Source organism: Sorex fumeus, unplaced genomic scaffold (genome assembly GCF_029834395.1).
Source record: "Sorex fumeus unplaced genomic scaffold, SorFum_2.1 ptg000169l, whole genome shotgun sequence".
Classification (NCBI taxonomy): domain Eukaryota; kingdom Metazoa; phylum Chordata; class Mammalia; order Eulipotyphla; family Soricidae; genus Sorex; species Sorex fumeus.
Genome location: NW_026606226.1, coordinates 9,809,884 through 9,833,106, shown reverse-complemented (window position 1 = coordinate 9,833,106; position 23,223 = coordinate 9,809,884). Strand labels below are relative to the sequence as shown.

The 23,223-nt window shown below is 51.8% G+C and overlaps 1 protein-coding gene across 1 annotated transcript; it reads left to right on the top strand.

The window, feature by feature from the left end:
• Positions 1-3,239: 3,239 nt before the first annotated feature.
• On the top strand, positions 3,240-23,016 carry ACAT1 (acetyl-CoA acetyltransferase 1). The gene is made up of 12 exons (XM_056107600.1): positions 3,240-3,387; positions 12,211-12,258; positions 13,482-13,599; positions 13,995-14,090; positions 14,841-14,941; positions 16,443-16,586; positions 16,935-17,085; positions 18,526-18,621; positions 19,666-19,779; positions 20,239-20,303; positions 22,324-22,481; positions 22,727-23,016. The coding sequence occupies exons 1-12, from the start codon at positions 3,316-3,318 to the stop codon at positions 22,845-22,847; spliced, it is 1,284 nt and encodes a 427-aa protein (XP_055963575.1). The 5' UTR covers positions 3,240-3,315; the 3' UTR covers positions 22,848-23,016.
• Positions 23,017-23,223: the final 207 nt, after the last annotated feature.

The following is a 23,223-nucleotide window of genomic DNA, read 5'->3' as shown; positions in this document are numbered from 1 at the left end:
TGTACGCTGGTGGAGGGATGAGTGTTGGATCATTGTATGACAGAAACCCAACCATGGGCAGCTTTGTAATGGTCTACTTCATTGATATTCAATAAAATAAATTTTTTTTAAAAAGTAATGAGTTCATGCCTTCGCCTCTCTCCGAGAGCCTGGCAAACTACCGAGAGTATTGCCCACACGGCAAAGCCTGGCAAGCTCCCCGTGGTGTATTCGATATGCCAAACACAGTAACAATTGTCACAATGGAGACGTTACTGGGCCCGCTCGAGCAAATCGATGAAGAATGGGAGGACAGTGACAGTGAGTTCATACCTGCTTCAGTCAGCTTAATCAGTGGCTGTATGTATAGCTGTACATTAAAAAAAAAGTGGTTGATTTTTTTTTTTTTTTTGGCTCTTTGGGTCACACCCGGTGATGCACAGGGGTTACTCCTGGCTTTGCACTTAGGAACTACTCCTGGCAGTGCTCGGGGGACCATATAGGATGCTGGGGATCGAACCCGGGTCCGCCACATACAAGGCAAATACCCTACCCTCTGTACTATCACTCCACCCCCCAAATGTGGTTGATCTGATATCTCAGACACACTCCCTCCCCTCCCCACCAGGGCCTTTTCACCTTTTCTAGCTGCGTTTCAGCTGGGACATCCCTCATGTCAGGGTACCAGGCATAGTCTCTCTCTGGATTGGAGGGACGGTGTAGGAACCCCTACCTCTGGCGGAAGAAGAAAGTAAGCATCAGTGTCTTTGAAAGAAGAGTGTAGGGCTCTGATGACTCTTACATAGCAGAGCAGTTGTGGCCAACATTAGCCCTTACGGCTGCCCCAAAGCCAGCACAGCAATGGTGAGGGGATGATGTGGGTTTGCCCTGGGGTAAGTTGAGGGGGGGCGGGGTAGGTGCTTACGTCCAGTCCAGTAGTTTTCAGGGCCTCTGTTCAGGGATTGCTCCAGGAGGCCCTGTGTGACCATATTTGGTGCTAGAGATTGAACCAGGATTTGCTCCCTACAAGGCAAATTCTTAACCCCATAGCTCTAGCTCTTTTTCTAATGTAGTGACAAGGTTACTGCAGTGTTAATGTAGTTCTGATGTACAAAGGCACTGCACTGTCACCACCACCAATGTCCAGGACCGTTGAACATTGTCTTCCTGTCACTTCTGGCCCAGCTCTTCTTTTCTCTCTCTCTCCTCTTCCCCCCACCTCTTATAATCTGTTTTGTAATCCAAGGCTCAAGGATTTGTTATCATTTGACATTGTCTCTTTCCTTATTTTGTTTCAGATCAGGGAGATCAGACCTGCCCTTTGTTCTCCCTCTGACTTAGTTTAACATGATGCCCTTCAGTTCCATCAATGTTGTAAGATTTGTAAGAAACGTAAGGTTTCATCTGCATTGTATTTCAGTGTTACCCACCTCTGTTTGGACATTTGTGTGTTTTTAGTATCCTGGCTGTAGTTAGTGAACATAGGTTTTCATACATCTTTTCAAGTCAATGTTTTGTAGGCTTGTAGATACCAAGAAGTGGAATCACTGGATCATATGGAAGCTCTGCTCTTAGGGTTTTTTGGTTTTTGTTTTTGCATTTTTTGGGGTCGCATCCGGCAATACACAGGAGTTACTCCTGGTTCATACACTCAGGAATCACTCCTGGCGGTGCTCAGGGGACTATATGGGATGATGGGAATCGAACCTGGGCCGGCTGTGTGCAAGGCAAACGCCCTACCTGCTGTGCTATTGCTCCAGCCCCCCTGCTCTTAGTTTTTTGACAGATTGCCATCTTGTTTTTCATAGAGGCTAAATCAAACAACATTCTCAACAGCAGTGAAAGTGGGTTCCTTTCTCACTACACTGCTGCTGGCACAAATCTTCCAGTCTTTTTGATAAATGCCATTCTCACTGGTGCCACTCTTTTTTTCTTCCACATGACAATCAACATAAAATGCTGTAGCAAAGTCATTTGTTTCCAGCTGAAGATCCACAGTTCCCAAAGGGTTCTTAAAATGTGAAAAGAGTCAAATAACATACAGAGGGCCAGAGTGATGGTACAGTGGGTAGAACACTTGCTTTGCATGGGACTGACATGAGTTTGATCCCAGGTACTGCGTATGGTCCCCTGAGTCCTGTCAGGGGAAGCCCTAGGCACAGTCAGGTGGAGCCCAAAAACCAGAAAAAAACTATATAAAACAAACCTGTAGGTTTTTGGAGAAAGAGTACAGGAAAGAAATTCAATTTAGGATCACTTCAGGGCAGATATGGACAAAATGTTTTTGTACTTATTTAAGGGTGGAGTGGAATAATATAATTTACGGTTTGGCTAAGGTTAATAGAATGCATTTAAATTGGTAAAGATAGCTATTAATGTGATCCTATCTTCTTCCTTATTGCAAGACTATCTCAAACTGCAAAATTGCAAAATTATCTCAAACTAAAGCTAACAGAACTGCTTTAAAATATTTCTATAGGAAAGGGTCGCAGAGATAGTACCGCCGTGGGTAGGGTGTTTGCCTTGCACTCAGTGCTCTGGGTTCGATCTCCTGCACCCCATATAGTGGTCCCAGAGTCCTGCCAGGAGTGATCCTTGATCACAGAGTCAGGAGTAAGTCCTGAGTACCGCAAGTTTTGGCCCCCCCCCCCAACTAGATTTTTAAAAAAATAGGTACAGACAGGGTAGATCATTTAAAAGGGTTGGCATGCACGGTTTGCATTCCAGAGGTCTCTGGGCTATGGTTCCCAGCACCTCCTGATCCCTTGAGCTCTGGCTGGGAGCAGCCCCTGGACATTGCGCGATGTGCCTCCTCCCCTACATATATATTTATATATATTCTTTGGGGAGGAGTTTTCGTTTCCTGCTTTACGGTTGGCGAGAGAAGCAAGCTCAGAGAGGGGAAACAAGGCTCAAGGTTACGGTTACGCCTAACCCACGACCTCGAAGGTCGGGGACGTTGGAAACCTGAACTTCTGGCGTGTCAGGTGCCTGTTGGCTCCCGTGCCAGCGCCCCAAGACTTGTCAGAAGTTTGCCAACCTTGTCCCGGGCCCCGACCGCTGGCTCGGGCGTCCGGGTGTCAAGCCTCCGCCCCGCCTCCCTGGCCGCGGGCCAATAGCCGCGGGCCGCCGAGCTCCGGGCCTGCCATTGGAGGAGGCGGGAAGCGCAGGCCTCCGCCCCTCGGCCCCGGGCCAATGGCAGCGCGTCCCGCCGCCCGCGCGGCCATTGGCGGAGGCGCGCGGGGGCGGGGCCGGGCGCGGGGCGGGCGGCTGCGCGGGCGCTGCGCACTCGGGCCGCTCTCCGCCCTTGAAGCCCCCGCTCGGCGCCCCGGGACCATGGCGGTGCCCGCGGCCCTCCTGCGCGGCGGCGCCCGTGGGCGCGGTGCCCTGCTTCGGAGACTGATGCAGGTGAGGAGCGCGGGACCCGGCCACCGCGGGACTCGGCGCCGCAGGGCGCCCCGCGCGTCCACCCCACGGGGCGCGCCCCAGGCCCTGCGCGTCCGCCGCGATCGGGATGGGGCTGGGCCGGGCCGCGCTCCTGGGGGGCCCTGGACCCCCTGGGGGGGCAGCCGCGAGGCTCCGGACTTCTCCCGGGGGGCCGCTGGGAGGCCCTGGACCTGTCCCGGGCAACCCAGAGGTCCCGGTCCGCTCCCGGGGCCGCTGGGAGGCCCCGGTCCTCTCCCGGGACAGCTGGATGGCCCTGGACCTCCCCGGGGCAGCCGCGAGACCCCGGACTTCTCCCCGGACAGCTGGGAGGCCCTGGACTTCTCCCGGGGCTGTTGGGGAGCCCTGGATCTCTCCCGGGCAACCGCGAGGCCCCGGGCCTCTCTCACGGGACACGTGGGAGGCTCCGGACTTGTTCCGGGGCAGCCCGGAGGTCCTGGACTCCCCCCCTGGTCAGCTGCGAGACCCCGGTTCCGTCTCCGGGCAGCCTCTTGAGAAGAGCGTTTGCCCATCTCGTTTGTTTCCGCGGGTAAACTTGGGATTCGAGGCGCCTTGCAAAGACCCGGTGCCCCTCCCCTGGAGTGATTTGAACCATCCCCACCGTCTGTCTCGCCGCTCTCGCCCTGGGATACTTAGTTGCCACCTGAAAGATACTTGATAGGGTCCAGCGTCCCCTTTCCCGGCTTCCGGAGGCGAGTTTTCCCCTTCTGGTTTGAGCTGATTTGAGGGGTGGGTGGGGCACAGGAGCCTTTGAGGGGCGAAAGTGCATTTCCATGTGTCAGAGTAAGGAAGCCTGCTGAGCCCACTCGGAGCCGGGCAGAACCCAAGAGAAAGTGGGTGGGTGGGTGGAGGGGCCCACGGAGCCGGGAATGCGAGCCCAAGGCCCGCTTCAACTTCTGCTGCCACCTGGCCCCCATCCAGCGGCCAGGTGTGGCCAGGGGCCTGCGTCATCTGTGGGCCTTTTACACCTGCTGGCCGCCAGAGTGGCCCTCTGAGCCAGTGGGAACCCGGACAGCAAAGCAAGTGGAGGTTCTCAGCCCTGCACAACGTTGTAGCCCCGAGCTGGAGCACTTGAAGAAAGAGAGAAAAAAAAAAGTACAAAGTCGGTGGAGAACTCAGCAGTGTGGTAGACGTGCCTGGACTTTCCAGTCTGGCCAATCAACTCGGCCTTCCAGTGTGGTGGGAAGTCCAGTTGTATGGAGCTCCTTGGATTTCGGGGTTTTGTCTTGGAGGCCTGAAGTGTGCAGCGAACTGCTGTCCACGGGTGCTGAAAATGGAGGCGGAAGGAGCATCCCAGCAAGAAACAGGGTGTCTGTCCAGTAGGAAGTGATGACAGCCCAGAGCTCATGTTGGGTGGTCGAGAAAATGGAAAATCAGGAGTAGGTTTAGGAAAGGTGGGGCTCCCCAGGGGCATGTGCTGCTGGGGTTTGAACCCCCATGGGCATAGAAAGCTTGAGCCTCTGACCCTCCTGCCATCTGCCCTGCCTTCAGCCATGTTTCCTGGTTGTTTTTTTTTTTTGGGGGGGGTGGGGGGGTCTTTGGGGCTATACCTAGCTCTGGGATTGGCTGTAGGGAAGAGCTTGAAGCCCTGACTCTTCCCCCCCCCCCAGTTCTCCATTGTTTAGTTTTGTTTGCTTTTTTGGGGGGTCACACCCAGCAATGCACAGGGGTTACTCCTGGCTTTACACTCAGGAATTACTCCTGGCAGTGCTTGCGGGATCATATGGGATGCTGGTAATCCAACCCCGGGTTGGCCGTGTGCAAGGCAAACACACTACCCGCTGTGCTATCACCCCAGCCCTCATTTTTGTTTTCTTAGGTTATTTTCGGTTTCCAGTAGGTCAATATTGACCTTTCTGTTTTCTTGCTTGGATCCCAAATTATTGTCTCTTTAAATATTCAGACTTTAAAAAAAAAAGTGCTGGGCAGAGCAACCACATCTTGGCTGTCGCCCAGTTCTCTGTATTGTGGAAGGCAGAACGTGTCGGTGCCCTGGACCCAGCTCCTAATCTGCTGCAGTGGGTGTCAGCTGGAGACCCCCTTCCCCCCACCCTCCCGTCCAACTGCCGCTCATGTGTGCTGGTGCCCTTTGGTTCATTCTGCAGGGTGGCCCTGAGCCCTGGCTCTGGTGACCCCACTGGCTGCGTCCGTCTGTCCCCGTGCCTGGTGTGCTGGTACTGTCCATGCCAAATGCACCTCACCTCCAGGTGCGCCCTGGGTGCTGGATTCCCTGTGCCCCCTCTGTCTGTCCCTGCTAGAAGGGGCTTGGTGGGCCTCGTTGAGCCACATGGCCCTGGCTCGGTTTCCGCTCCTCTCGATGCCTTTGATCCTGTGGGTGTGTGGCCTGCGGCGCTGTGGCCTTGAGCCAGCAGGACACACTGGGCTCAGCTGGAGGCTGTGGACCGCGTGCCTGGGGGTGAGACGGCTCTGCCTGTGGGAGCCCTGGCCTGGCCCCGGGCCCCAGTAGAAAGTAGGATGGTGGGGGGCTTAGGGGGCTGACCTGCCGTGGGGTCAGGGCTCTCACTAGGGAAGACACCGGGAGAGGGTGCTGGTTGGGGTCCTGGCTTGCGCTTGGAGTTGTGGCTGCAGGCAGGGGCTCAGCTCCGGGTGCTCACCCAGCCAGCAGGGGAGAGGGGGGGATGCCAGGCCAGAGTGGGGAGGCAGCTGCGTGGGGCGGGTGACCTCCGAGAGGCGGGGGGGTCCTCTGTGGGATGCAGCATGCCCCAGAGAGGCTGGAGAATGGCCTGGGCCTAGCTAAGATGCACGTGGGGCCAGTTCATCAGCTCCCGGCACCGAGGCCTGACTGGGCGGGACGGGGCGAGACTGGCCGGGGCAGGACTCTGGGGCCCTTCCTGGCCTCTCAGGCCTTTGGCGAGTGCTCTGGTTTTTGGGGCTGCTGCAGTTGCCCCTTGCTTGAGGTGCTCCTGGCTTCCCGGGAAGGGATGTGGCTTGTGCGGAGGGGGTCAGGGGGGTCCACTTGCTGACCTCAGGGTAACTGCCTCTGGGAAGCCCCACTCAGAAATAAAGTTACTGAAAGGTCCCCGGGGTGAAGACTTGCTTTGGGGGAGACATACCTCGGCCCATAATGGTGCACTCAGCAATGAAAAACTTCAGTTTAGTAAGAGGGGACAGGACTGAGAGTCCAATGGGCAGGGCACCTGCCTCACGTGTGGCTGATCTGGGTTCAGTCACCAGCACCCCATTTGGTACCCCAGGACTACCTGATGAAGCCCAAATAATGTCCTCCCCACACTAAACAAACAGACAAAAAAAAGCTTGTGTTTGTTTCTGTTTGTTTCTGAGTCATACTTAGCAGCACCTCGGGCTACTCCAGAGCTGGACTCAGGGGACAGTCTTGTCCCAGCCAGGTACACTTTGCACCTCCCAGAGTCTCACTGAGGCCTTGAGGAGTGAAGCGTCAGGGTCAGCAAATATCTGGGAAGAGGCAGAAACTTTGCAAAGAGTCCGGGCACATTTGTTTATTTGTTTGTTTGTTTGTGGGCTGTACCCAGGTCATTGTGCTCAGAGCTTACTCCTGGCCTGGGATCATTCCTGGCAGGACTCAGGGGACCATATCGGGTGACAAGACCAAGCCCCCTGCACTGTCACTCTGGCCACATGGGTGGGGGGCTCCCAGGTGGTTCTCACACAGCCTGGGACCTGTTCCAGGGGCCAGAGTGGTTCCGAGCCAGAGGGAGGGTGCGATGCTGGGGACTGTGGAGACTCACTTTTTTGTGCCGTTCGGGGGACCACACGTGGCATCAGGGACTGATCTGGGTTGGCATGTGCAAGGCAAGTGCCTTAGCTCCTACCTATACTATGTCCCCGGCCCCAGGAGTGGCCCTGTTGGGAGTGGCAAAGCCTCGAGTGGCCTGTTGGCCCTGTGCTTCCTTCTCTGGCAGCTCCCCGGGTCTCCTGCTTCCACTCCGCTTTTTATATTTAGCGTCAGCCACTCTGTCCCGGCCCACAAGTCCTCCCCCTGGTTCCCGAGTGCTCTTTCCTGGCCTCCACCCCAGGCTGATGCTTCCTGGCCTGACCAGCTGCCTCTCTGCACATCCGCACTATTTTGCTCACTTCCCGGTGTGTTTACTCTCCCTGAAAGGTGTCCACGGTTTCATGGACAAATATTTGTTCAGTGTCTCCTGCCGCCACAGGATGGTAAGCAAATACTGCCCGTCTCTTCTTGGAACCTCCAGTGTGGCGAGCACCTGGACCACTGAAGGTTGCACCATGCTGGGCTTCCCCCCAACTGCCCGGGGCCTGGCTCGTTGCCTTCCTGTGCTCACAACCCCCTCCCTGCAGTGGCCAGTGTGTGGGGGTTGTCCCAAGCCTCCCCTCCCTCCCGGAGCTCATGGAGGGTCGGGGGGGCACCTTGCCAGCTGATTGCCCTTCTCCGCCCAGGGATGACTCAAAGGCCAGAGTTTGCTTTGCATGAGGGAGCCCTAGTGTGGTCCCTGGCACCAGGGGGATAATTGAGCACCAAGCCGGGAGTAGCCCCCAAGCGTCGTTGGGTATGCCCCTCTGCCCTCAAATACACACCTCCCTGTTTCTGTGGGTGATGGGGTTTGCGGGAACTGGGCTTGCTGGTGTAAGAGGCCGACCTTAAGCAGGGTGTGCTGGGGGTCCTCCTGGTGGCTCACAGGAGCTGAGGTCCTGGGCTGGCGGTGGCCCCTGGAGGCCCTGGCAGCTAAGGGGGAGTCTGGCTGCACCTCCAAGGGACGGCCACATTGAGCTGTGTGTGCCGTCAGGCCACCCCCGCGCCCTTGCTGGGGGCTGCAGGATGTTGAGGAAGCAAGTAGCATGTGGCAGGGCAGGGCAGGGCTGGGCCTGGCTGGTTGTGAAGCCTGGTGGTCTGTGCCTCTGGGCTGCTCCAGCCTTTCTGCCCTGCAAGCCGGCCCGGCGCCATGGGCCTGAGCCCTTGCTGTGTCGTTCCATATGGGGGGAGACTGCTGCTGGGAGTGGGCAGTGAAAATCCTGGTTTGGATGGTGGGTGGAGGTGGCCACGCTGGCCAGCTGGAATCTCAGGGAGTGGCCACGGGCCCCCTGAGCACTGCTGGGAACCCCCCAGCCCAGCCCTATCGAGGGAAGTCGTGACTTGGCTGTGGGGCTGGAGGCCCGTTCGGAGGCTGAGCTGGGCGGAGACGCGGACTCAGCATTGGGGCCATGGGGCCCACCCACAGGGCAGCCTAAGGGACAGTGACAGCTGTGATTGGCCACTGGTCCCTGAGAGTGTGGAACTGAGCTCGAGCTTGCGGGTGGTCCAGCCTGGAGGGAGGAAGGGAACCCCTAGTTCCCTGTGAGGAGGGGCCCCCTACGGTGCTTTCCCGAGGCCTCACCTTGTTCTCACACTAGCCCACCAAGAGGGGGGAACTGACGGGTCACTTGGGAGCAGCCCCTGGGGGACCCAGGCACTTGGCCCCACCTGAGTTCCCCGGGCGCCAGACCATGCAGGCCACGCTAGAGGTGTGGGGGGGGGAATGGGCTCCCCCTCCCCTCCCTTGTACAGGTCACCTTGCTCAGCACCATGGTGCCAAGAGAAAGGAGGATCTGTGAGGGAGGCCAGATCCCCCCCCCCCCCCCAGGACAGGAAAGCAGCGTGCTGTCCTCGGGGGTCCCCGTGGGAGCCCCAGCCCACTCTCCCCTCATTTCTCTGAGTCGTGTCCTGGCGCCCACTTCTGCTGCCTCGCGTTCTTGCCAGGCACTCCACTTTCTTGGCACAGGTTATGCACCCTCATGCCCTTGCAGTTAGGCGCCCGCCCGTGTCCTGTTGCCTGGCCTCTTGAGGGCGCCGGCTTGGCCCAGGTCCATTATCTTCCTGGCCTGCAGCTTGGCCACTGGGAGGAGGGGAGGCGCCTGGGAGCGTCTGGGCTGCCCCGCTGAGTGGCTCTGAGAAGCACCGCCCCTGCCCCTGTTCCCGGCGCACAGGTCCCTGCAGGGCTGATGCCAGCGTCACCCGCGCCAGGCCTGTGGCGGCAAATGTCCACTGGGTGCTGGGGAGTAAAGCCAAGCCTTGCTGGACTGGCGGCTTCCAAGGGGCTGAACGGGAAGACAGAGCCCCTCAGGGTTGGTGCGAGCCAGCGGAGGGAGACGCGATCGTATCCATCGCAGCGTGTGAAGCTGAACCGGGCGTTGTCGGGCATTCCAGTGGAACTCCCGATTTGCTCCACGTCTTGTAACTTTCTCTCGAACCCTTCAGATGGCTTGAGGGTTGAGGGGGAGAGTCTGGGTCATACCTGGCAGTGCTCAGGGATCAAAGGTGATTTTGATATGGTCCTTTTTTGGGGGGGTGGAGGTAGGGGAGCCAGGGGTTACTCACTTTTTTTGAAGTTTTTATTATTATTATTATTTAAAAAATTTATTTTCATAAGGTTGCTTACATTGATTATATTCAATAGTTTAACACCATCCATTACACCTTCCTACCACCATTATTTCGAATTTTCCCACTGCCATTCAAGCCTGCCTGCCAGGGGCAGATGCGAGGTAATTTACTATTGCCTATCACGAGAGGTCATGCGGCCGCTCACTTATGGATTCTAACATCGTAAATGGTTGGGGTCCAGAGACATCTCTGTAGGGTGCTACTCCATTTTGAGATTCATTTGGGAGTCTCGGGATCAAGGCCACTGATGCGCTGAGATGGCGCCTGGAGGCTGATTGTGGGTGTGACAGCCGGAACTGCAAGCAGGTGGGGAGACGGGAAGGGCCAGCCCATCTCCTCTGCCACCACTCAGGGGTTGCTCTTGGCTCTGCACTCAGAAATTACTCCTAGTGATGCTGGGGGGACCACATGGGATGCCGGAGATTGAACTCAACCCTGGGCAAGACTGGTACCCTCCCCGCTGTAGTGAGGGTGCTGGCACTCCACTATTGACTGGCTGTTTGATTGCCAAGGCAGTGTTACCACGGGGTTATCTGTCTTGGTAGTAGAGTGATTTCAAAACAGTCACCATAGTCTGCATCTTTGGTTTGTCCTTGCTGGTAAATCTTTCTTGCAAGAGAAATTCTCTGGGGGCCAAAGCAATAGAATAGTGGGTAGGGCATTTGCCTTGCACGTGGCCAATCCAGGTTCTATCTCCAGCATCCCATATGGTCCCCTGAGCACTGCCAGGAGTAATTCCTGAGCATTGCTGAGTGTGACCCAAAAAGCCAAAAAAAAAAATTATCCGGCTATTTCGGCCATATTTATAATGTTAGCTTGAAATAAACCAGTCTAAGGATTTAGCATTGTCCCAGGAGAGAGTGATTATGGTAGAAGCCTGGCATGCACCTGACCTGGGTTCCATTGCCAGCATCAAGTGGTCCGAAGTGTTGGTGGGTTCAGCTGTGTGCTTTGATCCCCAGGACCCCTGGCACTCCAGGGCTGGCAGCACTGAGCCGCTGGCCCAGTTGGCTGAGAATTGCCATCGGGAGCCTTGGACTCTGGAGCACCACGTGGGAGAAACCCCTGCCCCAAAGTTTAATCTAAAAACTTTCTAGGTGCTGGACTCAGGGTACAGCAGGAGGGCACTTGCCTTGCATGCGTCTGGCCTGGGCTCAATCTCCAGCACCTTGCATGGTCCCCTCACCAGGAGTGATTCCTGAGCACAGCCAGGAGAGTGTGGCGCCAAAGAAAACAAAATTTTCTCTAAGCAATAAGGGTATTTTTTTTACCTTGTAAGGCCACAATTCAATCTTGAAGACAGTGAACGTGGGCCCGAGCGAGCGTGGCGTGTGGGAGCGTTGCCTGCAGAGGGCCCGAGGCCTGGTGCTTAGTCACATGTGCCTCTGCTGTCAGGAGAGGCCCTGAGCACTGTGGGCGTGCGCGAGAGGATTTTCTGGGAATTAAACCCGGGACCTAGGAGGCATGTACTCTTGTCGCTGAGCTGCATCCGCCCTGAAACATACATTTCCTCTTTTTTTGGTTTTTGGGGTCACACCCTGTGATGTTCAGGGGTTACTTCCTGCCTCTGCACTCAGAAATTGCTCCTGGTGGCGCATGGGGGACCATATGGGATGCTGGGGATCGAACCCGGGTCAGCTGCATGTAAGGCAAATGCCCTACCGCGGTACTATCTCAGTTGAACTATCTGCCGGGGTTCCAACCTGGGTTGGCTGTGAGCGAGGCTAACACCAACTGTAACTATCTCTCCAGCCCTTCTTTTGTTATTGGGGGAGGGGGGCGGGCACACTCGGATAGCGCTCAGGGGTTACTTTACTCCTGGCTCTGCACACAGGCATTCCAGGACTGAACCTGGATTAGCCATGTCCAAGGCACGTGTCCTACCCACCATACTCCCCAGCCCCAGAATATCCATTTCTACAGTTAATCAGAGCTTGCGCACCACTGGCTGTGGTCCTGTCACTGCTGGGCCGAGCACTGAGCCAACCTGCCTGGATGGGCAGGTATCAGGTGCGGCCCCCCGCACTGCTCAGGAGACCCTGCCCCAAAGAGAACAGGGGGCAGGGCTGCTGCCTGGTGATAATGCACCGGACTCGCACACGTGAGGCTCTGGGTTCATCCCTGGCACCACCCGCAAAAGAAAGCGAATTACCACCGAAACTCGCTTGCTGTGCTTTGATTTCTGTGCTGGAGCCGGCAGGTTCAGGGCACATGGTGTCAGAGAAGGAAGGCCTGTCTGCACATGTGCTTGGGGGCTTCTCCCTGGCCCCATACGTAATATATGTTATGGAAAACTTGGAAATGGAAATATTAACTAGCAGGGAAAAAAATCATTACTCTACCAGGAAGTATTAAGATGGTATCAGCAATTTTTTACATTCTAACAATATATGTTTCTCTTACAGGAAATAAGACATGTAGAGCGAAGTTATGTTTCAAAACCCACTTTGAATGTAAGTATAAATTGTGCTTTATAGGTTGTATTTGTGTGGGTCCCTTCAGGATTAGGAATAGCTGGTTGTACACAGCCAACAGGGTTTGATCCCTGGCATGCCATATGGTCCCCTGAGCCCCGCCAGGCGTGATTCCTGACTGCAGCCAGGAGTGCCCCTCCCCCCCCCCCAAACAAAAGGAGTCTCTTCCTTGGCCTGATTCCTGCTTCTTTCCCAGAATCCAGTGCTAAAATGACCTAATCTCTAGATCAGTTTCTTAACTCTGCAGGGGGCTGGCTGGAGCCGGGCTGGGGCCTGGACAGGAAGGAGTGTTAGGTGATTGCCGAATGCTGAGTGGGCCTCACGGCTTTAATAGGTCACGTGAGAGGACTTCACGGTAGAGCCCAGAGCCCGGGGGAATGCTGCTTCCCCCAGCATAGCAGAATGGGAACAAGGGCAGCCCTTGCCACTCTAGGTGCCCCTGACGCCGGAGGAGCTGATTGCAGCTCTGCCGTGGCCCCTCCACACGCACAGGGCCCCGGGTGAGCTCTTGCGAAGTTCTCATGAGTAAAAGTATCAACCATTTCTTTTTCTTTGCTTTTTGGGTCACACCTGGCGATGCACAGGGGTTACTCCTGGCGCCGTACTCAGGAACCCTGGTGGTGCTCGGGGGACCATATGGGATGCTGGGAATCGAACCCGGGTTCAATTCCCGGCAAATGCCCTATCCGCTGTGCTATTGCTCCCAGCCCCAACAACCATTTCTTAAATTTCAAATTGATTCCTTAGATCAAAATTTCCATTTCAAACCTCCTTTATTTTATTTATTTTTTGGTTTTTGGGTCACACCTGGCATTGCACAGGGGTTACTCCTGGCTTTGCATTCAGAAATTACTCCTGCAGTGCTCAGGAGACCATATGGGATGCTGAGAATCGAACCTGGCTTGGCCGCGTGCAAGGCACATGCCCTACCGGCTGTGCTATTGCTCCAGCCCTCAAAGCTCCTTTAGAGAACCAGGAAAGATTCAGGCATGTTTTTCCTAGAGTAGTCATTCTTCACTCATTACGCACCAAGTTTGAGTGGGTTCATTTCCCGTCCTAAGATTATTTTCATCTTCGATGTATAAAGCTATTTGTACAAATCTTCCTTAGTCAACATAGCCACGAGTTAACTTTTATTGAATGAAAGAAGATTTTGAGTAAATTCTTCAACCTCATTGTTTTGCCACCCTCCGCCGTGACAGGAAGTGGTCATAGTAAGTGCCACCAGGACCCCCATCGGCTCCTTCCTAGGCAGCCTCGCCTCTGTGCCAGCCACCAAGCTGGGCTCCATCGCGGTGAAGGCGGCCATTGAAAAGGCAGGTGAGTAGGGCAGTGGCTCAGGGGACCAGCGCTTCTTTGGGACTTCGGCCGACGTGCTGTGTAGCATGTAGCTAATTGGGTAACCAATAATCTGTAGCACTGTAGCACTGTCCTCCCATTGTTCATCGATTTGCTCAAGCGGGCCCAGTAACGTCTCCATCATGAAACTTGTTGTTACTGTGTTTGGCATATCGAGTACGTCACGGGTAGCTTGTCAGGCTTTGCCGTGTGGGCAAGATACTCTTGGTAGCTTGCCGGGCTCTCCGAGAGGGGCGGAGGAATCGAACTCGGGTCGGTCACATGGGCCACGTGCAAGGCAAACGCCCTACCGCTGTGCTATCGCTCCAGCCCTCATGACAGTGAATAAAAATGTCTTCTCGCTTTCTTCAAAATAGGGATTCCAAAGGAGGAGGTTAAGGAGGCCTACATGGGGAATGTCATACAAGGAGGCGAAGGCCAGGCCCCCACCCGGCAAGCCGTGCTGGGAGCAGGTACACATTCCAGACTGACGTAGGGGTGGAGGGGCATGGAGGGGCACTGGGATTCACCCCAGCCTGCAGGGGGGTGGCTGAAAAAGGGGAAAAGTCGACATGGTCGCTGGAGGCCGCTTTCGCTTAAAGACAATGTTAAGGGGCTTCAGCAATGGCACAACAGGTAGGGCGTTTGCCTTGCATGAGGCCGACCCCGGTTCGATCCCCAGCATCCCATATGGTCCCCTGAGCACCGCCAGGAGTAATTCCTGAGTGCAGAGCCAGGAGCAACCCCTGTGCATTGCCGGGTGTGACCGGCAAAAAACAAAAAAACAAAACAAAACAAAAAATGACAATGTTAAGAGTCTGGGCATAGCTCAGTGGCAAAGTGCATAAGACTTAGGTCTAACCTACGCTAGACCCTGGCACTGCCCACCTCCCACCTCAATTAAATCTCTACTTAGCATTCATGGGTCCTTATTGGCTGAAAAAAAAATTTTTTTTCCTTTTGGGTCACACCCAGCGATGCTCAGGGGTTACTCCTGGCTCTGCACTCAGGAATTACTCCTCACTGTGCTAGGGGACCGTATGGGATGCTGGGGATCGAACCGGGGTCGGCCTCATGCAAGACAAACGCCCTACCTGCTGTGCTTTCGCTCCAGCCCCTGAAAAAAAATTTTGAACACTTGTTTGATGAACTATTCATTTTCGGTTGTCTCTAAAAGTTAGTGCATTTGTTTTTAAAGTCTGCCCAATTTCTGTTGGTTTTAGGTTTGCCCATTTCTACTCCTTGCACAACCATCAATAAAGTCTGTGCCTCTGGGATGAAGGCCATTATGATGGCCTCTCAGAATCTCATGTGTGGGCATCAGGTGAGTGATTGGTCCCTTTCCAGGGGTTAAAATACCCAGCGCACAAAGACCATGTTCAGAGTGAAATTTACACAGTGCAGGGTCTGTTTTAGGCACTCAGCCTAAAACAGTGTGTTTGCTGATCCCATTTAAACTTATATTAGCATAAATGTTTAAAAGTTTGCAGTTGGGTTTGTGTTGCCCTTGGCTGACCCAGGCTCAACCTCCCAACACCCCACTACGACCCCCAGATCACTCCGCCAGGAGTGATCCCAAAACAAGAAGAAAAGTTGACAGCTGGCTTCGCATGCTGGGTCTTATCGTCAGAGTAGTCCACAAAAGTTTGCAGCCAGGAAATTTTAGGTTACAGACAACCTTTTTACCTTAAGTCTCAGACTGTATTTGCCAGAAAGAAAGAGGATTTCAGTATAATGTGTGTGTTGCATCACTGGGCCCAGAGCCAGTGACGAATATGCCCAGTTGTGCTGGCTTCCTGCTGGCCTCTGCCTAAGATCAAGCAAACTAGGCCTGTTGACAGACCGAGACTCTGAGCTAAGTGCTGATCCGCTCCAAGCCATCTCTCTGCTTGTGATCTCCACAAGGTTATAGCGGGGACTGGCCTGGGTTTCATCCGTAGCATCAGATACAGTTCCAGGAGTAAGCCTTAAGCCCCACCGGCCATGTCCTCCACCCCCCAAAAGCTATGAACAGAAATGACGAGGTGAACTGTGGTGAAAATTGAAAAAGCATAGAAAATACAATTGAACTGTTTGTGTCCAGTTCACAGCACTGGGTAAGTTCCAGGCGTGCCTGTACATGTCCCCTGCTCCTCTCCCAAAACACTTGTTCTGTTGCAGAGTCTTTGGTTTTTTCCCCCTTTTGTTTCATTTATTCTACTATTGAAATAAATACTGAGAACCTCCACTTTTCTAGAGTTCGATTTTCTGGGTTCCTCTGGCGTAGGACTTCTGTTTTGAGTGAAGGGCTGTGAGAAAATATTGATTCTTCTTTTTTTTTTTTTGCCTTGTAAAGTGAAAACAGATCCTGGAATAATACTAATGAAAACATCTATGAAAACATGTATGTAGGGGCTGGAGAGATAGCACAGCGGGTAGGGCGTTTGCTGTGCACACAGCCGACCCAGATTTGATTCCCAGCACCCCATATGGTCCCCTGAGCACCGCCAGGAGTAACTGCTGAGTGCAGAGCCAGGAGTTACCCCTGTGCATTGCCGGGTGTGACCCAAAAAGCAAAAAAAAACAAAAACAAAAACAAAAAACATGTATGTAAACACGAGGCACCAGCTACATGAAAAATAGCGTCAGAGCAATGTCATAGTCTGTTTTAACAGAAGCATAATGGGGGACCAGGTGGGAAATGAGATGTCGGTCATCTGAGTCTAATGCTGCTACATTCATCTTTTTACCCAGGAAAGAGCATTTGTATGTTTCCTGGGAATAAATGTTTCAAACAAAGCGTTCGCAGCTCCTACTTGGCTGACTCTGGCTTCTGTGTCACGCAGGACGTGATGGTGGCAGGGGGTATGGAGAGCATGTCCAACGTGCCCTATGTCATGAGCAGAGGAGCGACGCCATACGGAGGGGTCAAGCTGGAAGATCTGATCGTGAAAGATGGCCTCACTGATGTCTACAATAAGATCCATATGGTAAGGCGGCTTTTAATGGAGAAACGCCCTCTACTGTGTAGTACTGCTTGATTTTCTTTACTCTGTATTTTAGAAGCGACCGAAGGCTGGGCATTAGAAATGCTGAGCTTATTTATTGTAGGGTCGGGAAGAATGCTGGGATTCAACTCAGAGTCTCATTCATACATGGAAATATTTTCTCCATGACTGAACAGCAGCCTCTTGCAATCAGTTTAGCTCAGAGATTCAGTAACCATTTCATCCTTTGCCTTTAACATGACGACTTTTGGACTAAGGCAAAATTCACTGCACACTACAGTATTATGATACACATGGTAATTAAAAAAATCCTACCCACCTTTTTATCAGGGCAACTGTGCTGAGAACACTGCAAAGAAAATGAACATTGCACGCGAGGAACAGGATGCCTACGCCATTAACTCCTACACCAGAAGTAAAAAAGCGTGGGAGGCGGGAAAATTTGCGGATGAAGTTACTCCTGTCACAATTACAACCAAAGGTGGAGGAAAGATGGTTTTTGTTTTCATAGCTATAGAGATTGTTACTTTGTTTTTTTGGGGGGGAGGAGGGTCACACCTGGTGATGCTCAGGGGACCATATCGGATGCAGGTGATGGAACCTGGGTCAGCCACATGCCCCATCCACTGTCCTATCTCCCGGCCCACCCGCATGCTATACTGTTACTTATTTATTGAGTCACCATGAGATACAGAGTTCCAAAGCTGTTTATGATCCAGTTTCAATCATACAATGTTCCAACACCATCCCTTCACAAGTGTACGTTTCCCACCACAGTGACCCTGCCCCCCCCTGCCCCCAGCCTGTTTTCTCTCCTTCTCCTCCTCCTCCTCCTCCTCCTCCTCCTCCTCCTCTCCTCTTGGGCATTATGGTTTGCAATGCAGATACTGAGGTTGTTTGTTCCTTTTTGCCTGCCGTACTCTTTAGGCAACCCCACACCCCCTGCCTGAACTTTTCATGTTTAAGTTTTAAACACGAAACATTAACCTAAGTGCTGTTTTCTCTATTTTGATGAATGCATTATGTATTAAGACTAATAGAGGGCCAGAGAGAGCCCAGCTGTATAATGTCCAGCCCAAGTTCAATCTCTGTGCACAGTCGGGTGAGGTCCCCCAACAGGAAAGATTCTAATAGAAATGACACGCAATAAACTAGCTTATCTGGAAAGGGATTTAAAAGTGAATATGCTTGGGTCTGGAGCAACAACACAGCAGGTAGGGCGTTTGCCTTGCACGCGGCCTACCCGGGTTCGATTCCCAGCATCCCATCTGGTCCCCTGAGCACTGGCAGAAGTAATTCCTGAGTGCAGAGCCAGGAGTAAACCCTGTGCATCGCCAGGTGTGACCCAAAAAGCAAAAAAATAAAAATCAAAAATAAAAAGGCTATATAATAAAAATGAATAGACCCCCCCACCCCCACCTCCACAGATGTGCCTCCTTATTAAAGGGTCTGTGAGAATGATTCTAGAACTGGGTCAGGACACACTTTTCTTGGCTTCTCACTGCTGCTGCCTCCATCTCAAGGGAAACCTCTCCAGGCAGTTTTTCTTGGGACAGGGTGTCAAAGCTGGACATCTGAACAATGTTCAAGCTAACAGACGAAGGCGAGTGATTTTCTTTTTTTAAAATTTTTTTATTAAAAACATTTTTTTTTAAATCACCATGAGATAGTCACAAAGCTTTCCCGTTTGAGTTTCAGTCATACAACGATCGATCACCCATCCCTCCATCAGTGCACATCTTCCACCACCAGGGTCCCCAGTGTCCCCCCACATCCCACTCCTCCCTCTGCCTCTACGGCGGACAATCTCCCCCAGACGCTTTTGTATTGCTTGTTATGAATAGCATAAGATGTTGCGCGCTCCTGGAATTCTAAATGATTTTCTTACTGACTGATTACTAAACATTTTTTTTTCTTTTAGGTAAACCAGATGTAGTAGTAAAAGAAGATGAAGAATATAAACGTGTTGACTTCAGCAAAGTGCCAAAGCTCAAGACAGTCTTCCAGAAAGAAAATGGTGAGTGCCAAGAAGGGACTGTATGCAGGGGCTGGAGAGAGAATACAGTGGGCAAGGTAAGGTTCTGGGCTTACACACGGCTGACCTGTGGTCTCCCGAGCAAGTGTAAACACCAACCCTTCCCCCCTCCCCCCAAAAGGAACAGGCAGTCCTGCTCCAGGTACTTTATTATAAACAACCTTAGAAAATATTTACTTATTATCATATGATCAGACATCTCTGGAGACTGTAGAATATTGTTGGATTTTTTTGGGCGCCACATGGCGATGCTCAGGGTATCATAAGGGATGCCAGGGATTAAAACTGGGTCAGCCACGTGCCACGCAAACTCCCTTAGTACCAGCAGTTCTGTCTCCGGCCTTGTTTTTGAAATCCTTTGAGAAAAGTATTTTACATGTTGAAACTCGTTGTATACCACCAAGCAACAGCCTATGGAGTCTTCCTTAATATTTTTAAAAACTGATGGGAGAAGCATGCTGAAAGTAGACTATAGACCGAACATGATTGCCACTCAATGCCTCTTTTGCAAACCACAGCACCCAAAAGGAGAGAGAGAACAAAAGGGAATGCCCTGCCACAGAGACGGGGTGGGATGGGGGAGATGGGGGGTGGGAGGGATACTGGGATCCGTGGTGGTGGGAAATGGGCACTGGTGGAGGGATGGGTATTTGATCATTGTATAATTGAAACCCAAGCACAAAAATTTGTAAGTCTACAACTGTACCTCATGATGTCTCACTAATAAAAAAAATATTTCTAAAAACTGACAAAGTAGAAGTCAGTTTGAAAGGTACTTAAGGGCCAGAGAGAGTATACAGGGTTAAGGCACTTGCCTTGCATGTGTGAGGCCCAGGGTTCATTCCAAGCCTGGAAAGACGTTCTTTTGGGGTGGGGCGGGGAGGTGTGTCAGAGAGGAAGAAGTGCTAGAAATTGAAACCAGATGCCATACCCCTGTGTACTATTTCGCCACCCGGCAAGGGCACTCGTAGGTCAGTCAGTAGTGCAGCGTCTGATTTTGGACTCCATACTCACGGGCGCCCACAGGTACAGTAACGGCTGCCAATGCCAGCACGCTCAACGACGGAGCCGCCGCCCTGGTTCTGATGACTGCAGATGCCGCCAAGAGGCTCAAGGTCAAGCCACTTGCCAGAGTAGCAGGTAGGAGACGGGGCTGTTCCTAGTGACAGAAGTGCACTGTCACTTGAGGTGGTGGCTGAGTTGTTGACAGATTCATGTTGTGGCGTACCCGCATCCCCTCAAATCCAGTTTTCAGTTGAGATCCAAGCTTGTCCAGTTGTCACTCTGCAGAGTGTAACCGCGCCCTCGCTGTTCACCAGCTGCCGAGACCAGCCCTCCTAGGGAACTGAAGGTTCCCCAATTCGCTGGGTTTACTTCTCAGAAAGAATTTAGCGCCCTCCCATGGGGGGGTAGTATCACCTGCTTAGAGGACCGATAGAAGGTGCGAGCGAATACAGAGGTAAAGGAATTTACACCCCCAAAGCAGTATGGAACAACTCTTAAGACTTGGTCTGGGGGCTTACTGCTGGTGGGGCGCCCCGCCTGCTTGTACTAGCTCTGCAGCTCAGTAGAAAATTGAATGACCTTTTTCTGATAAAGCATTTGCAGATGCTGCTGTAGACCCTATTGATTTTCCGATTGCTCCTGCACATGCTGTGCCAAAGGTAAGGTCGAATGTGGTTTGCTTGTAGCTAAGGTGATGGGTTTCAGATTTTCATTTCTTCCCCATGTCTCCTGGAAACGGCAGTCCAGATTACAACCTAGTACAACTCGTTGAGCCACACCAAAATTTGCCCCAGTTTTTCCAAATTTTTTTTTTTAAATCACTTTTTCATCTTTTTGGGTCACACCCAGCGATGTTAATGGGTTACTCCTGGCTCCGCGCTCAGGAATTACTCCTGGCAGTGGTTGGGGGAATTTTTCCAATTGTAAAGTACATTGTTTGATGGGGTATTTATCTTCCATACAGCTGAGCTGGGTTCGCTTCCCAGCATCCCATATGGTCCCCCGAGCATTACATGGTATGGCCCCAAGAAACAATGACATCTGTCATTTGCTCTTCTGATTCTGCACGTACCTCTCTCTTGTGGTTACCATCCTAGATCTGTAAGCGTAGCAGGGACGAACAGGCATCGGTGAAGGGCCAGATTTGAGAATTCAAAGCTAATGTCCAGTATGAAAAGAAAACATCTCCTCACAGGGAAGTAGAGGAGGTTGTTTTCAAGTAGAACTAGAGAAACGCTACGTACCCCAAAATTGTTTGAATCTCTGTGGAAGGTCCAGTAAGCTGAGAGACAAATCACACAACTGCTGAGCTGAACACACCACATTGGAAAGCAAAGGCAATACAGTTTTGAAGGAAGGAGTGAATTTTCATGTTAATTTTACTACTACTCAAAACCACGTATTTTCGTGTCGCCAAGGACCAAACCCAGTGCCTCATGCTTGCAGGACAAGCACCCCACGGCCCAGCCCTCTTCAAGGGCACTACTTAGGAAAGCCAATACCACAACCACTGGGATTTTCACACCTTCGTAACTGAGCTATTAATCATACTTTAACTCGCAATATAAAACATAATCACGATCACAACCATCCTGTTATTTTGTCGATTGCCTCGAGCAGGCCCCAGTAATGTCTCCTTCATCCTAGCCCTGAGATTATATTCAAGGCTCTTTAGGAGAATGAGACCCATCATTGTTACTGGTATTTGGCATATTGGGTATGCCACGGGGAGTTTGCCAGACTCTGCCGTGTGGGCAGGCTACATTCGGTAGCCTGCCAGTTTGTCCAAAGTAGGAATGAGATAATAAGATGTCTCAAGTCAAGACTCAGAGACTATAAAACATAATAACTATGAAAATCTGTGACTCAAAATCTGTGACCCCATGGCAACTTTTGTTTCGCTTTTTGGGTGACACTGGGCGATGCCCAGGGGTTACTCCTGGCAGTGCTTGGAGGACCATATGGGATGCTGGAGATGGAATTCGGGTTGGTCACATGCAAGGCAAACACAGTACCTGCTGTACTATTACGCCGTTGTGCCACGCCGCAACTTTTATAAACTACAGGGATTCAAGGACATCCAACCCTTAGGTAGATCTCTCCCATTTAGTAAATGCTACCATTTAGTGTTCATTCTTCTGAGGTAGCCAAAAGCCAAGCTGTCTCTCTGAAGTAGGAATATGCACCGTAGCACTGTCCTCCCATTGTTCATCAATTTTGCTCGAGCGGGCACCAGTAACATCTCCATTGTGAGACTTGTTACTGTTTTTGGCATTACGAATATGCCACAGTAGCTTGCCTGGCTCTCTGAGAGGGGCGAAAGGATCGAACCCGGGTCGGCCACGTGCAAGACAAATGCCCTACCCACTGTGCTATCGCTCCAGCCCTAAGTAGGAATATACAGGTCTAAATTAAATGCCAAAATTTGTATTTAAATTTTACAAAGGAAGGGGCTGGAGCGATAGCAGTGGGTAGGGCGTTTGGCGGCTGACCCGGGTTCGATTCCCAGCATCCCATATGGTCCCCTGAGCACCGCCAGGAGTAACTCCTGAGTGCAGAGCCAGGAGTAACCCCTGTGCATCGCTGGGTGTGACCCAAAAAACAAAAAACAAAAAAAAATTTACAAGGGAAATATAAACCAGATTTAAGAAACCAATGTCTATTTGATGTTTTAAAAAGGTTCTTAAAGATGCAGGACTGAAAAAAGAAGATATTGCAATGTGGGAAGTAAATGAAGCTTTCAGCGTGGTTGTATTAGCAAACATCAAAATGCTAGAGATTGACCCTCAAAAAGTGAATATCAACGGAGGAGCCGTTTCTTTGGGACATCCAATTGGGTAGGTAAAATAGTACGAAAACATCTAGCTTAATGCATGCCTCTGTATTTTTGTCTTAAACTTCTTCACAGCAGTCGCTGTTATTAGTAGAATACTTAATTTTCCCACCCTCCTCCATTTCTGATGGTTCTGTCTGCTTCATGTATTAAGCTCGTATTTTAATTTTGGGGTCAAACCAGCCCCTTAATTCTTTTAAGCTGTAAGTGATTGATGAAGTTAAAACTAAACTGTGGTTTTAATTACAGGATGTCGGGAGCCAGGATTGTTGTTCATATGGTTCATGCCCTGAAGAACGGAGAATATGGCCTTGCCAGTATCTGCAATGGAGGAGGAGGTGCTTCTGCCATCCTAATCCAGAAGCTGTAGACCAGGGTACTCTGGCCAGACAGCCCCACTGCAATCTGTGTGTCTGACTGCCCCATCAGCTGATACTCAGAATAATTGGTACTGTTGTTTTTATTATTTTCTAACTTTTTTTTTTAAATCAAATTCCTAAACTTCTTGAGATTACAAATAAACTTTTCTTCTGCTTTGATTTTTTTTTGTTGTTGGTAGCCATTGTTTTGGGATCTGCCATATGCAAGGTACGAGCTCTCTGGCCCTTTGTAGTCATTCTGTTGAATACTAAAGACAATATTAGAGAAGTGCTTAGCAGAGTGGCTAGAAATCACATGGGAAAGACAGAAAAGAAATCTCTCTAAATAAACCAAATGGATGTGAACATTTCACAATAAATAATATT

Coding starts and splice junctions, on each gene's coding strand:
- ACAT1 (XM_056107600.1), top strand. CDS start 3,316: ATGGCGGTGCCCGCGGCCCTCCTGCGCGGCGGCGCCCGTGGGCGCGGT. Junction 18,622..19,665: donor AGTCTTCCAGAAAGAAAATG/GTGAGTGCCAAG, acceptor GGGCGCCCACAG/GTACAGTAACGGCTGCCAAT. Junction 20,304..22,323: donor CTGCACATGCTGTGCCAAAG/GTAAGGTCGAAT, acceptor TGTTTTAAAAAG/GTTCTTAAAGATGCAGGACT.